Raw genomic sequence first — 14342 nt, forward strand, 5'->3', positions numbered from 1 at the left:
GGACGCACATGACAGGGAAGGTGTAGTAATCTATTGTGAGTTTACAGATTAGCATGTGGAGTACATTGGCGTGATTGTTTATCTCTGAATTAGATGGTTATATGTTGATATAACCAATGTACAACAATGTACAACATTGGTTATATCAACATATAACCATCTAATTCAGAGATAAACAATCACACCAATGTGTGATTGTTTATCTCTGAATTAGATGGTTATATGTTGACTTGCAATAAAATTTATGGAAGGGAGTTTGGGTAAAATTGATAGAAAAGAAAAGATAAAAGCATTGAACGAGGCTGAAGAGGGCAGAGGGTCACGTGGAGGTCTCTGCAAAGGAATCACTTTTCTGCACTATGAGACTCTACACATACTGTCTAGATCAGGGGGTGGCCACACTTTTCAGGCTCGCGAGGCCAGTAAGTCGTAGTAGCAGTGACCAACGACAGCGCACATTGTTGGTCACTACCTGACTGGAGTCAAGCTGGGTCGCCTGGGGAATGAAATGAAATGCGTGGGTTAGTAGGCGAGGATCGCTAGTTTCGGTAGACTGCGCACGCGTGACGTGGCGTCATTTTATCGACTATTAATGCCTGTAATGCCTTTGCGACTGGTCGATGGCGATCGATCTATTGGGCATCCCTGGTCCACAAAAACCAAAAGTGCACTCTTGGTAGATTTGCAGCACATTCTTTTTCGGGGTCACACTGTATGCTGATATACACTCACCGGCCACTTTATTAGGTACACCAGTCCAACTGCTCGTTAACACTTAATTTCTAAGCAGCCAATCACATGGCGGCAACTCAGTGCATTCAGGCATGTAGACATTGTCAAGACAATCTCCTGCAGTTCAAAGCGAGCATCAGTATGGGGAAGAAAGGTGATTTGAGTGACTTTGAACGTGGCATGATTGTTGGTGCCAGAAGGGCTGGTCTGAGTATTTCAGAAACTGCTAATCTACTGGGATTTTCACGCACAACCATCTCTAGGGTTTACAGAGAATGGTCCGAAAAAGAAAAAACATCCAGTGAGCGGCAGTTCTGTGGGCGGAAATGCCTTGTTGATGCCAGAGGTCAGAGGAGAATGGCCAGACTGGTTCCAGCTGATAGAAGGGCAACAGTGACTCAAATAACCACCCGTTACAACCAAGGTGGGCATAAGAGCATCTCTGAACGCACAGTACGTCGAACTTTGAGGCAGATGGGCTACAGCAGCAGAAGACCACACCGGGTGCCACTCCTTTCAGCTAAGAACAGGAAACTGAGGCTACAATTTGCACAAGCTCATCGAAATTGGACAATAGAAGATTGGAAAAACGTTGCCTGGTCTGATGAGTCTCGATTTCTGCTGCGACATTCGGATGGTAGGGTCAGAATTTGGCGTCTACAACATGAAAGCATGGATCCATCCTGCCTTGTATCAACGGTTCAGGCTGGTGGTGGTGGTGTCATGGTGTGGGGAATATTTTCTTGGCACTCTTTGGGCCCCTTGGTACCAATTGAGCATCGTTGCAACGCCACAGCCTACCTGAGTATTGTTGCTGACCATGTCCATCCCTTTATGACCACAATGTACCCAACTTCTGATGGCTACTTTCAGCAGGATAAAGCGCCATGTCATAAAGCTGGAATCATCTCAGACTGGTTTCTTGAACATGACAATGAGTTCGCTGTACTCAAATGGCCTCCACAATCACCAGATCTCAATCCAATAGAGCATCTTTGGGATGTGGTGGAACGGGAGATTCGCATCATGGATGTGCAGCCGACAAATCTGCGGCAACTGTGTGATGCCATCATGTCAATATGGACCAAACTCCCTGAGGAATGCTTCCAGCACCTTGTTGAATCTATGCCACGAAGAATTGAGGCAGTTCTGAAGGCAAAAGGGGGTCCAACCCGTTACTAGCATGGGGTACCTAATAAAGTGGCCGGTGAGTATATTTAAGCACATGGCGTGACCCCTAAAATTGCATAGTGGAGATACAAAAACTGCAAAGTTGTACATGAATGAACGTTTTGTTGCGTCTTCATCAGCAGTTATTCAGACCCGCGATCACGGTAGGATGCTCCTTCCACAACTTTGTACTGGCATGATTTAAACAGGGGGTTTTCCTCATGCTTCAGTGCACAAGCTGTTTTCACTGTTCAGCGTACAGTTAGTTGTTCCCAACGTTTTCCTGGTTGAGAATTGAGAAAATGGGTGTTTTTTTGCGGAAACAGCCGGAATACCTCAACTGATCACCGGATGACGTGCTTGTTTTTTCTCTTCTTCCCACTTGCTGCTCCAGTAATTAGGCTTGAGGACGCATGGACAGCAGACAGTGATCAGAGACCTGGATAAACACGCTTCTTGATTGGTACACAGGAAAACCTGACTGTGTTGTCTAGTTTGGGTTTGTGGCCAAACTTTGGTCTCGTCAAGCTATTTGTATTGAAAGTAGTAAACCTGGGTCGGTCTGGGACAATCCCTCTCTTAAAAATCGACTGCATCAGCAAGTTTAACACATAAAAAAAACGTGGTTCAATTCAACAGCAGGAAATGGGAGCGGCATCCTCATAGTTCAGCCGATGGATGTACATTGTGTTTGAGTTTGACGAGGGACACTGGGCTGGAGACTGAGGGTTTGTGACCTGTCTCCTACCATCAACGTTGCTTCGCTGACCTGTGTCCACAGTTCACCTCCACTAAGTGCTGTAGCTTCCATCACTCGGAGATCTGGATCTCCCACCAGGGACTCACTTTAATCATTCAACTTTGAGGGGCTGATGATTGTAGAGGGACTTCCACTTATTCCCTAGAATGCTTTAAATCTAATAATGTTAATAACGGATTAATGAAGTGAGAAACGTGCATTACGACACGTCCAAACTTGTCCGTCAGCAGTTATAGCAACCAACAGACGCGCAGTTACCCCGTGCATGCACAACTGCACGGTTGGGATTTTTTTTTTTTAACAAAAATAGCGTGCTGTCTAAAAAAAAGGCCGATGATTGTTTTGATAGAAAAGGGTGACCGATACCTCCCTCAGCTCGTTCTGTACACAACCTCCCGACCCTTGGCTCTGTCCGAGCAAACACAGTCTGCACGCAATGCACAATGATTAACCCGCAGATCGTCTATTGGCGGAGGAATCCCTGCGTAAACGCAAAACAAGTGTTTCAAATGGGCGCGTTTTCCCGTTTACGACCTGCACACGTTTCCTTCTGTCGCTAATAAAACATTTTCTAACCTGAAATAAACCCACTCAAATATCCCTCGACCTGGAATTTTGCACTTGGATTTTTATGTGAAAACGTGATAGTTATTTTCGAGTCCCAAAAAATCATTTGAAGCCTACAGATGTAGGTAAAGGAGACGTTACCATAAGTAAAAACAGTCATTTTACAGCCAAGCCGGTCTACAGTAACTTATTTTACCAACACTGGCAACAATATCCACCGACTAATAATGATACTTAAATGAAACCACACAGGATTCTCATTGTTACCCCACTACAATCATTAAACATCTAACATGCTAACAACACAATAAATGACCTGATTAGATCAATTTGATTAACTATTGATTGGATTAAATTTCTCCATTGATGCCAATCCACTGTATACCGCGGCTCATTCCTTATGGTCCCCAGAAAAAGCGTCTGAGTGAGACCTCCTTGCTGATATCATTCTGGATATATCAGCTGGTTGACGGCCCCGCCGGTTTGCACGGAGAAGGTTACGGTCCGCGCACGAGCGTGTGCGTGTATGGGGGCAGAAGAGGTTAATTAATGTAATGCATGACTTGTTTTGCGTGACAAGCTTATCCATATCTTATTTCCCTTGAAAAAAGGGGATCGGCCTCCAGGGCAAATTCCACGAAGAAATACTCAAGAGTTAAGTAATGCCAACGCGATTGACATTGATTACAAATTTACATATGCTGGAAAGATTGTATTCTAAATAAATTACTTTTGCGTGATTCTTTTTAAGCTGCAATCACCATTGAGCCGCAGGGGCGCAGAATAAAGAAAACAGGCCTGGTCTGACAAATTAGTGCTTATGTGTCTTTCATCAACATCTCAATGTTGCAAGCGTTATCTCTGAAAGTTTCTTATTTTTAAATAAAACATCTGCCTGCTGCTGATAATAATGAAGAAAATAAAGGAATAAAGGACATGTCCAGACATCAAAATAAATGATTTTCAGAGCTGAAGAGTGCACGTTTTTTTTTTTTTGTCACTATTTATGAGATGTCTTTCCCATCTTATTCAACGTTAATTTCCAAAATATTGATTAGTGGAGCTTTAAATACTTCCCTGGGAGAAGGCTTCTTTTTTGTACTTCCATGGCGCCAGCATGATGCGCCACAGCCAGACATTTAATAAGGATCATGACCTCAATTCTCTCACTAACTCTCTGTCAGGCAGTGTGTGATGCTGCCTGCAGGAGAGTGGAATAAGCAACTTTTTAAAATCTATTAAAATCGGCCTCTTCCCCAGTGTGATATTATCTATCTTTGTTATGTTTGTTTATCTTTATTCAATTGTACAAATGAAACAATTCAAAATGATGATCAGCTATTCTGGTGATGAATGAGTTCATTGGAATTCAATAAATCTGTTTGGGAATAAAAGAATCTTGGGAAAACAACACTATACAAAAAACATGCAAAAAGCTATAATAGGAGATCTTTCTTTTTCTTCTTTTTTTTAATACGAGGTGGAAGGTGAGATGAGTGCTGCATTCCTTGGTTCCAGATAACTTTCTATATACCTTTACCTTCTTTTGCGTTTTATTCTACGTTCAGCTGAAATAATGCTTTTTGGTGACTGCTTTGATTCATCAGAAACCGAATAATCCCGTAGCGAGCCGCGCCATTCTGCTGCGTAAAGGAGCAAACCAGACATTCCCACACGCACAGGTCGCTGCTTCTCTTCCTTCGCGGGTCATGACTCCCCACGAACACGCAACCAACTTAACGGGACTTCCCATTATGACCTCGTCTTCCTTTGCCCTGCCCCTCACGCTCTCGGGTGTGACACCTTCGTGCTCCGCGCGAGAGGGAGAGGTGACAGAAAGATGGATGACCGAGATATATCCGCACGCAACTATTGTTATTGCCACGCAGTGTAAATACCGGCTTGAATGAGGACGAAGGACTGTGGGAGGAAGGGGGGGGACCATTTAGCTCGGTTACTAATCCTCCCCCACCCCCCACAGACACCCACACACGAACACGCGCGGGCTCCTTCTCTCCCTTCCATACTAACACACACACGCACGCACACACTTACGTCGTGGCGGTGTTGGTTGTGAGTGAAAAAAGGCCCATAAGCAGAAGTTTTGGTGCTGACCCGGTACCCACCAGGACCCCTGTCACTTGCGTCCTCTGTCCTAAGTGCAGCCGTTAGGATAAACCTTTATTGGACAAACCACTTTCTTATAATGTAAAAATTGTTGTTGTTGTTATTTATTTCTGGTATCGTAGAACATATAGAAAAGTAAAAAATATACATATTAATGTTTGATTATGTCGGTAATTTTTCAGAAACTTTTAAACGAGCCGTTGGTAATTCATATCCTTGCTTCAGTCTTAAACATTCTAAAGCTTTTCCAGGTTATTTCTGGCTGCTGTGGACGACACCAGTAAAAACGTTTAAACACTCTTAAAACATCTGGAATGTCTCCTTTGAAAGTGTATTGTTGTACCATTCAATATATTCTGCAGTGAATCTGTGAAAATGGAAGGTGTGTTTCCACGTTTCCGTATGAAAGTAGCACAGCTATGGGCCATATCACAGGGAAGCTCTTCCTTTTGCCACCAGCGTCCTCCTTGATGAACGCTGAGCTATGTAACCACTATAATCACATTCAGACTAATATGTAATACATGATTGTGAAAAGATAAGTGTCAAAAATAAATCTGCTCATTGTTAAATACTACGTCAAGTAACTTACGTTGCATTTTTAACACTTGGTGTTTACATTTGTTTCTCTTCCGTACAATTGACTCTGTGAGAGTTTGCAGTGATTTCGACTCTGCACTTCAACACTTGAGCCCGACACTGGAAAAAGAACTCTGAAAATTCTGCTGTGTTTCAACCAAGGAGACCTAGTGTTGTTTCACTGTCACATGGACTACTTTGACTACATCACAGCGTGTACTGGATGCCATCTTGTTGAGGTCAGGGCCATGTGTCCATAACTTAACTGGCCTTTGAAGCGCCTGGCGTGATCACGTACCTAAGCTCTGCTGTTCATTTCTTGTGGGGGCGATGCAGTGAGCGGGACACGCCGCGTAGGCTTGTGTTAGGTAACGGCCAACATTCATGTGGGGTGTCATGACCTGCCGTCCAAAATAATCCTATTATGGTTTGCCAGACCGGGCACATGCACACACGCAGGAGCCGGCTCACGTCCTCCTGGTCCATTGTTCTCTTTGACAGTGAAGCAACGGCGTCGCTTCATATCTGGTAGCATTTGAATTTAGAATTAACGTGGACTAGATGTGAAATGGTCTCTTTATTTAGTTTACTCCTTATGCTCAGAACGTACGTCCTTTGGCAGTGAGGGGCTCATGTGAGACGTTACTTTCTTGACCTGTCTGGCAAGAGTAATGTTGTACATTGGCAGAATTACAATTTGCAAGTTTAAATATTTGTTTGTTAATTCTGCGTTTAGTGTTAGCAGTGTCTACAAGGGTCTAATTATGATGGCTCCACATTGGACGTATAATAATCAAACATAACAAACAAAAACAGGACGTTAAAGACAATCATTACACATAGAGTTTGTGTAACTCAACCATGTGATGCTTGACGGATGAAAGGGAAAGTCCCATTTTGTCCTCCCGCTTCCTTGAAGCAGGCCGGGGTCAACGCTGCAAACTTTAAGGACAGGATCTCATAATTAACGAGGTTTCGTGTTAAGTATTATTTTTTAAATCTCAAATTTACTGTCTTGATGAGTATTTTGGGCGTTTTCGTTATTTAATGTCCTGCCTACAAATAAAAGGAATGAGCAAAGGTGAAGGCCGCGTGATACACTAGAAACGCAATATTTTGTGTCATCATTTTTGTTGATGACACAAAGTGTCGTTGAGGGTTTGTCACTTCGTGACTAGCCTGCACAGGCGCATTGGTTCAGTCAGCTCACGCTAAATCATGAAAACCAACACAAAGAAAAAAACGGCCTCTTGACAGCGGCGGTATGCAAAGACAGTCACACGATGAAACGGATGTACACACCTGCTCAGGAGGTGTGTGCGTGACAGCCGTTGCGTGAGTAGAAACTAACAACCCTCACATGTCATTACACCTGTTTTTATGTCCAAGAATTTAAAGGTACATGGCTGAGGGCAAAGCTTTTATCTTTTTCTTTTTTTTCTCTCTCCCCAGTTCCGTATAATAAGGGACGCGTTGGAAACTAACACCGCACCCCTCCAGCTCGGCCTTGGGGCTCGCCCTGTGCAGCCGCTGCTTTGGCTGAGGTCAGATCTGCACACAGCAGCAGTCGTCCCTTCCTGTAGCCTGTAATCTCCTTTAGGGACGGAGCAGATAACCTCACCCCCACGGAGTATCCCCACTGGCTCACATCCTACCGCCTCTGCTCTGCTCCTCCTCTTCTCTCCCGCTCCCCCTTCGGCTGCAGGAAGCGATGCTCAAGTGCCTTAAAAAAGTGTGAATTCGAAAAGGTAAAAAGTGCAGTTTTCAGCACCGCTGTGTGACATTCACAGTCGCCTCGTCTCCGGCTGGGATTGGCGTTCACCTGCTGGGATTTGACACATACAGCCTGAGGGCCCGCTGAGAATGCAGCCGGCCCTCACCTGCAGGCGGTTCCCCCCCTCGAGGCGCACGTTCATCTTTAATCAGGTTCACTTTCATCCCACAATTACACTCCCCACATCCCACAAGATTTCAAATGCTTTGACGTCCGCCGCGCTGTACTGATTCAACTTGTAGTAGTTCCCCCTGTTTTGATCAATGTAGCACTGCTGACATGGTTTCCTCTTTTAACTTAGAGCGACAGGATGTTCCAGGGGGCAGTCCCCAGCGTTGTGGCGCTCAGAAGCACACACACAGCACTGCTTGGGGTCTGTTGCAGCTGCAGAGGGTGCAGGGAGAAATACAGAGAAAAGCAATCAATCTGAAAGAATGAGATCTGTGCAATGTGTAGTATAGGATGCTGGCATTTCTCTCTAGTTGAGGTGTTCTAACAATGTTAATTCCTTTTTTGGTGTTTGTATAACTGTTTATGTAAGAGCCTGGAGAATTAAATCATCTGCTCAAATTTCCCATAGCCCAATCCAAAACATGCAGCGATGCCAGGCTTCTCGCTGGGACACGCTGCATGAGAAAGGGTGACGTACAGTTCGCCTCGTTCAATGATTGCTACTAGTTTTCATAAGTTGTTTTGCTGCTTGGTGGCTTCTCGCCATGTGCGGCAGCTCAGTCCGGCCCCACGCACGGCGTTGCATGACTGCAATGAATGAAGCCTGAGTGGCGGATTGCATGACTCCAAAGCCCCAAGACCCTCGCATTTACAGAAGCTATAGCGCGCAAATATGTGCACCTTCGTGTCCAAGCAAGGGGGGGGGAGAATGAGGGAGGGAAAAAAACAGAGAGAGAGAGAGAGAGTGGGGGGGGCGATTTGCGTCCTGCGCTCTTTGTTCTGCGAGTTTAAGACCCTTGTGTCTTTTCCTGAGGCTGCCGCCTTCGCGTGACTTGACCAAGCAGATTTAGGATTGTCCAGAAGACCGGGACCCTCCCCTCTGGACGCCGGCTCCGCTTCTCACGCAACCTGCAGCACCAGAGGCGCAGTCCCGCGGCGCACGGCGGAGAGTCCCCGGAGAGGCGACACACACACACACACGCACGCCCACGCTAACACACACACGCACGCACACGCAGTCCGGGCGGATCGGAACAGTGCCGAGCCGCGCAGATAAATACGCACACCAAACTCTTACCTGCTGGACTTTCCCCTCTATCCAATTACCTTCCCCGAATTTCCTATCTGCTTTTTTCACTCCGAGTTCAAACACGCGGCGGTCTTGTTGAGACTAATAATAAACCGTGATGTGCCGTGGAGAGTAGATGTTGTTACTTTATCATCAATACATTAAGCAATGGAGACGTGCGTAAGCACAATACACGAGAGGTAAAGTGCCCACACACGTATTAACCGTATTTTATTTATTTTCCATTTCGCTGTTATTTATGTGGATAACAGAATGTTTATTAAAATAACATTTGAAATGACAGAAGAACACTTCTCCGAAATAATAACTGACTTTTACACCATTCTATATTATCAAGTAAATGCTTAGGGCATCACATTGAAACTTCGTCTTTCGTTTGGAGCCACTCGCAATGAAAAAAATGAAAATGGAAACTATCCATTTTCATTTTTCTCATTGCGAGTGGCTCATTCCTTCATCCATTCATTGTGACTAAAAATAATTTCATAAAGAAATATCCGAAGAGTTAAACTGAAACTTTCAGATTCAAAATCTTCAGTAATTTGGTTTCTGAGGATAATAAGGATACAATAAAGTATTGTACTAGTTTTAGTTCAAATTCACTGAACTTAATGACTGAAAAGAGAACCCCAACATTAATAATAATCCACCGGGAGACATAAAGAAGAGATTCCTCCATGGGATAAAATATATTTAGCATTGAAATAAATCTTTTGAAAATCCTGCCAATGCATTTAGCAAATCTGCTAATATTGAACGTTGGTAAATATTAAGACAGTCACAAGTTTCAGAAGCTGCTGAAGCAGAAAACCCGAGGGTCAGTATTAAAAGAGCCGTTGCTCCATCGCCGAATGTCACCGACCACAGATGTTGGTTAAACACCTGTTGCGCAATGAGTCCCGACAGAATGCACGCACCACGGCTGGTACTGCAGACCTCATATAGCCCAAAACATTAAAAGTTTGATTAATTGAGTAAAGTTTTGCAAGCTCAGCGCACCTATTGAATGACGACATCATACTGTTTTTTGTTTTGTTGTTGTTGTTGCAAACAACCCACAAGTCACAGAGCTCCCTGCTTGCAGACAGAGGAATGGTATTGAACTCACCTACCCTTTGCACTCCAGCTGCACCCCCCCCACCCCCCCTACCCTCCCCACCCAGCCCCCCTCCCTCCCCACACCCACCCACCCACCCACCCCCATCCTCCACCTCCTCAAAGGGAAGGTGAGGGTTTGATCAGTGCGCTCTCACGCAACTGGTCAATCTTTAACTTAACAGGTAGCTGCACGCACGACATGGCATTTGACTGTTGTATCAGGACTTAGAGCCGCCTGGGTGGTAGCTGCATGCGCACGTTTCGCATAACTCTTATTCTCACGCACCAAACCTTCATTGTGTCACTAGGGGGGCAATTGGGACTGACTTTAGAAGTTAAAAAAGAAGAAATAGAAGGGGAAAAAATCCTGAAATTTACGGTGTAACTGCAGGCCATCTGTGATAGTTCTCAAATAGTTTGTCTTGCTCTCGGCCAATAAATTAAATATTCCCTCGACATTAAAGCTTTCCGGTTTAAAGTCGGTTTAAAATCTCAACGCGCATAGTTCATTTGTGTTAAATAGATCTCCGAGTTGATTCATTTGTTATTTGTATTGCCATGCACCATGCATCATCTGCTGGCACAGATGAGTAGATGCATTTCATATATGCATTATAACGTGCTCCTTATATTGTGAAACAATAAATAATAATACAACAACAACCTGAAAGCTTCATTCCACAATTGTAAAATATGCAATTACTGCAGGCACGCACACATAAACACACGCTCACACGCTCACATACACACGCACACACACCTTTTCTCAGTGCTAAACTTCATTCATGAGAAAGAGACGAGAGACGAGGGAGGGGTTATGGGGGGGGGGGGGGGATTACGTCACGAAGAGCAGCCAATGAAGTTGCGGTGCGCACTATAAGAGCACAAGCCCATTCTCTGTTTGGGAGACATTAAGAGAGTAAACTCCGGTATTAACTCAATACAAAGCTTTTTTTTCTACCAGAACTGCTGCTCTGTCGCCGGCATCTAAGGTAAGATTAATATATATGCAACTTAAAACACAGCATTGCCTCACAGCATGCAATGCTGTTAATAATTGTGCGTCTTTGCAGTTGCACCTTCCTATTCTTTCTTTTAAATCACTGTTGTCATAATGGGATCTACCCTGAGTCATAGTTTGGTGGTAGTAAAAAAGCACACTCCGTTGCACTTAGCATTCTGAAAAAGTTTTTTTGGTGCACAATTTAAACTTAAAGAGTAATTAATAACATACATGCAGTTTCTTTGCAATTCGTAGCGCATGCAGTCAACATGTTGCACAACACTTCTCCTCCTCCCTGCCACACTATTCTAATGCCACTCCTATTTAATTCCCAGGTTGTGCAGAAGCCATTTCAAATAACGAAAGAAAATCAGTTGTCATTATGGGGCTTATGGTGCTACCATTTGTTGGTCCGGTGTCGGTGTCTGAGGGCCTGTTTGCTGTGACAACGCTGTGTCTGGTCTACCTGATCTACAAGTTTTTCCACACCGAGATCCCCAAGGGGCTCCGCCGCCTGCCCGGGCCGAAGCCCCTGCCCATCATCGGGAACCTGCTGGAGCTGGGCAGCAGGCCCTACCTCAGCCTCACCGCCATGAGCAAGCGCTACGGCCACATCTTCCAGATCCAAATCGGCATGCGGCCCGTGGTGGTGCTCAGTGGCAATGACACGGTGCGCCAGGCCCTCGTCAAGCAAGGGGACGATTTCTCCGGCCGACCCGACCTGTACAGCTTCAGTTTCATCAACGACGGCAAGAGCCTGGCCTTCAGCACGGACAAGGCCGGCGTCTGGCGCGCCCGCCGGAAGCTGGCCTACAGCGCCCTGCGCTCCTTCTCCACCCTGGAGGGAACGACCCCCGAGTACTCGTGCATGCTGGAGGAGCACATCCTCAAGGAGGGCAAGTACCTGATCCAGCAGCTCAAAGACGTCATGGCGGCCGACGGCAGCTTCGACCCCTTCCGCCACATCGTGGTCTCCGTCGCCAACGTGATCTGCGGCATGTGCTTCGGCCGCCGCTACAGCCACGACGACCAGGAGCTGTTGAGCCTGGTGAACCTCAGCGACGAGTTCAGCCAGGTGGCGGGGAACGGCAACCCCGCGGACTTCATCCCGGCTCTCCGCTTCCTGCCCAACGCCTTGTTGGCAAAGTTTAAGGACATCAACGCACGCTTCAACATATTTGTTCAGAAGATCGTCAGCGAGCACTACGCCACCTATGACAAGGTGGGCGTCTCTTTCACGTTTTTGTCTCAAAGAACGACACACTGCTTCCTCCCTTTTCAATAGCTGAATATGAACGGGTGATCATCTTCTTTCAGGACCACATTCGTGACATCACCGACTCCCTGATCGATCACTGCGAGGACCGGAAGCTGGACGAGAACTCCAACGTGCAGATGTCAGACGAGAAGATTGTGGGAATTGTCAATGACCTGTTTGGAGCGGGTAGGTTGACTTTCTCTGCATGTTGAATGACCGGGTCAAGATAATACATTTAATTTAATAAATTGAGATAAATACATAAATAAGCAACTGCATAAATGAGTTTCCTCATGTTTCTCCTCCAGGTTTTGACACCATCAGCACTGCATTGTCTTGGTCAGTGATGTACATGGTGGCTCACCCGGAGATACAAGAGAGGCTTCATCAAGAGCTGAGTAAGTACAGTTATATTTTATACCAAACACTTCCTCAGGTATTCCACTTAAAGCTCAAAAGTGGAAACAGTAATGCAGGAATGCTCATTTCCGTCTGTTTTTGATCTTTCTCCAGAGGACAAAGTGGGTCTGGATCGCTTTCCCCTCCTCTCCGACAAACCCAACCTCCCCTTTCTGGAGGCCTTCATCCTGGAGTCCCTTCGCCATTCTTCATTCCTGCCCTTCACCATCCCTCATTGGTAAGGTCTACCTCCTTTTTAAGATACGAGTGTCACTGTGCTGGTGGAATTAAGTGTGTTGATGACATGCTAAACTCCCGGGACCAACCCCCCCCCCCCCGTGAACCTATATGTAAGCATGCGATTACGCAGCGGACTTACACTTTGCCTTTTGTCCTTTCAGCACCACAAAAGACACGTCTCTGAATGGCTACTTCATTCCCAAAGACACCTGCGTCTTCATCAATCAGTGGCAGGTCAACCAAGATCCGTAAGTTTCTTAATCAAAACAGATGAAGATGGCTGACTTAGCTGCCCCAGAATAAACAAGTTGTATTATATATAATTTCCTTCATCTCGTCCTCTTTTCAGCGAGCTGTGGAAAGACCCGTCCACCTTCAACCCGGACCGCTTCCTGAGTGCCGACGGCACCGAGGTCAACAAGATGAAGGGGGAGAGGGTGATGGCCTTCGGCATGGGCAAGCGTCGCTGCATTGGCGAGGTCATCGCACGGAACGAGTTGTACCTCTTCTTGGCGGTCATCGTCCAGAACCTGCACTTCCACGCGATACCCGGAGAGCCGCTGGACATGACCCCAGAATACGGCCTCACAATGAAGCACAAGCGCTGCCACCTGAGAGCGACGATGCGAGCCGGGAGTGAGGAGTGAAGCTATTTACAGAGTGTTTGACACAATAGGTGGTGTTGTGTTGACTCTTAACACTGTATGGAGAGTCTCTGTTTGGATATTGGTCAGGATGTTAGGCACCAGATGCTGAATTTGATCTACAGAGCTAAGGGCATTGAAGCAGGCGGTTGAATTTGCTTGTTGCAGATTGTCTGCGTTTGTGTGAACAAATCTTTGTCATGTTTATTTTGGTTCTTGAAGAGATATTCCTGCACACGGTGGGTGCTTCTCAGTGAAGTATAAGGAGATACCTGCTGTGTTTTAAAAGTAAAACTGCTCCCGTTAAGAAGGTGTAAAACGCTCTGAGACTAAGTAGTAACTCGAGTAGGTGATATAGTTTTGTACTTTGTATCTCTAAAGTATCAATGATTGTGTAGCATGTAAGGACATGTGGTCCTTCAATCGAAAACCCAAATAAACCATGTTGTAATGATCATCTTGGTCCTATTATTTGCTTGATTTAAAAATACATCATCTAAATATCCTCCATAGTAATGACATCTTAAACCAGTGTTTTCTCAAACGTTTTCTGTCGGGCCCCACTTTGGAGGAAGAAAAAGGTTTGGGCCCCACTTTTGCCCCAACAAAAATGTAACAAAATGGTCCATGCTGAATTTTTATTGAAATAACAACATTTTGTGACTCCATGTGTGCTTACTCTGAAAGAATCCCAGTGGTTTATTTATGAGGGTGGGATGTGACGTCTCCA

The 14342-nt window shown here is 45.5% G+C and overlaps 1 protein-coding gene across 1 annotated transcript; it reads left to right on the top strand.

The window, feature by feature from the left end:
- The first annotated feature begins 10963 nt into the window (after positions 1–10963).
- On the top strand, positions 10964–13948 carry LOC119197131 (cytochrome P450 1A1). Its single transcript, XM_037453173.2, has 7 exons — positions 10964–11060; positions 11407–12293; positions 12389–12515; positions 12638–12727; positions 12843–12966; positions 13130–13216; positions 13318–13948. The coding sequence occupies exons 2-7, from the start codon at positions 11454–11456 to the stop codon at positions 13613–13615; spliced, it is 1566 nt and encodes a 521-aa protein (XP_037309070.1). The 5' UTR covers positions 10964–11060; positions 11407–11453; the 3' UTR covers positions 13616–13948.
- The last annotated feature ends 394 nt before the right edge of the window (positions 13949–14342 follow it).

Source organism: Pungitius pungitius, chromosome 4, assembly GCF_949316345.1.
Source record: "Pungitius pungitius chromosome 4, fPunPun2.1, whole genome shotgun sequence".
NCBI classification, from domain to species: domain Eukaryota; kingdom Metazoa; phylum Chordata; class Actinopteri; order Perciformes; family Gasterosteidae; genus Pungitius; species Pungitius pungitius.

What these genes read in the sequence shown, in the direction of transcription:
- LOC119197131 (XM_037453173.2), top strand. Translation starts at nt 11,454, where the DNA reads ATGGGGCTTATGGTGCTACCATTTGTTGGTCCGGTGTCGGTGTCTGAG. An exon ending in ACTACGCCACCTATGACAAG is followed by an intron (nt 12,294 to 12,388) that starts GTGGGCGTCTCT and finishes ATCTTCTTTCAG; the next exon opens with GACCACATTCGTGACATCAC. An exon ending in CAATGACCTGTTTGGAGCGG is followed by an intron (nt 12,516 to 12,637) that starts GTAGGTTGACTT and finishes TTTCTCCTCCAG; the next exon opens with GTTTTGACACCATCAGCACT.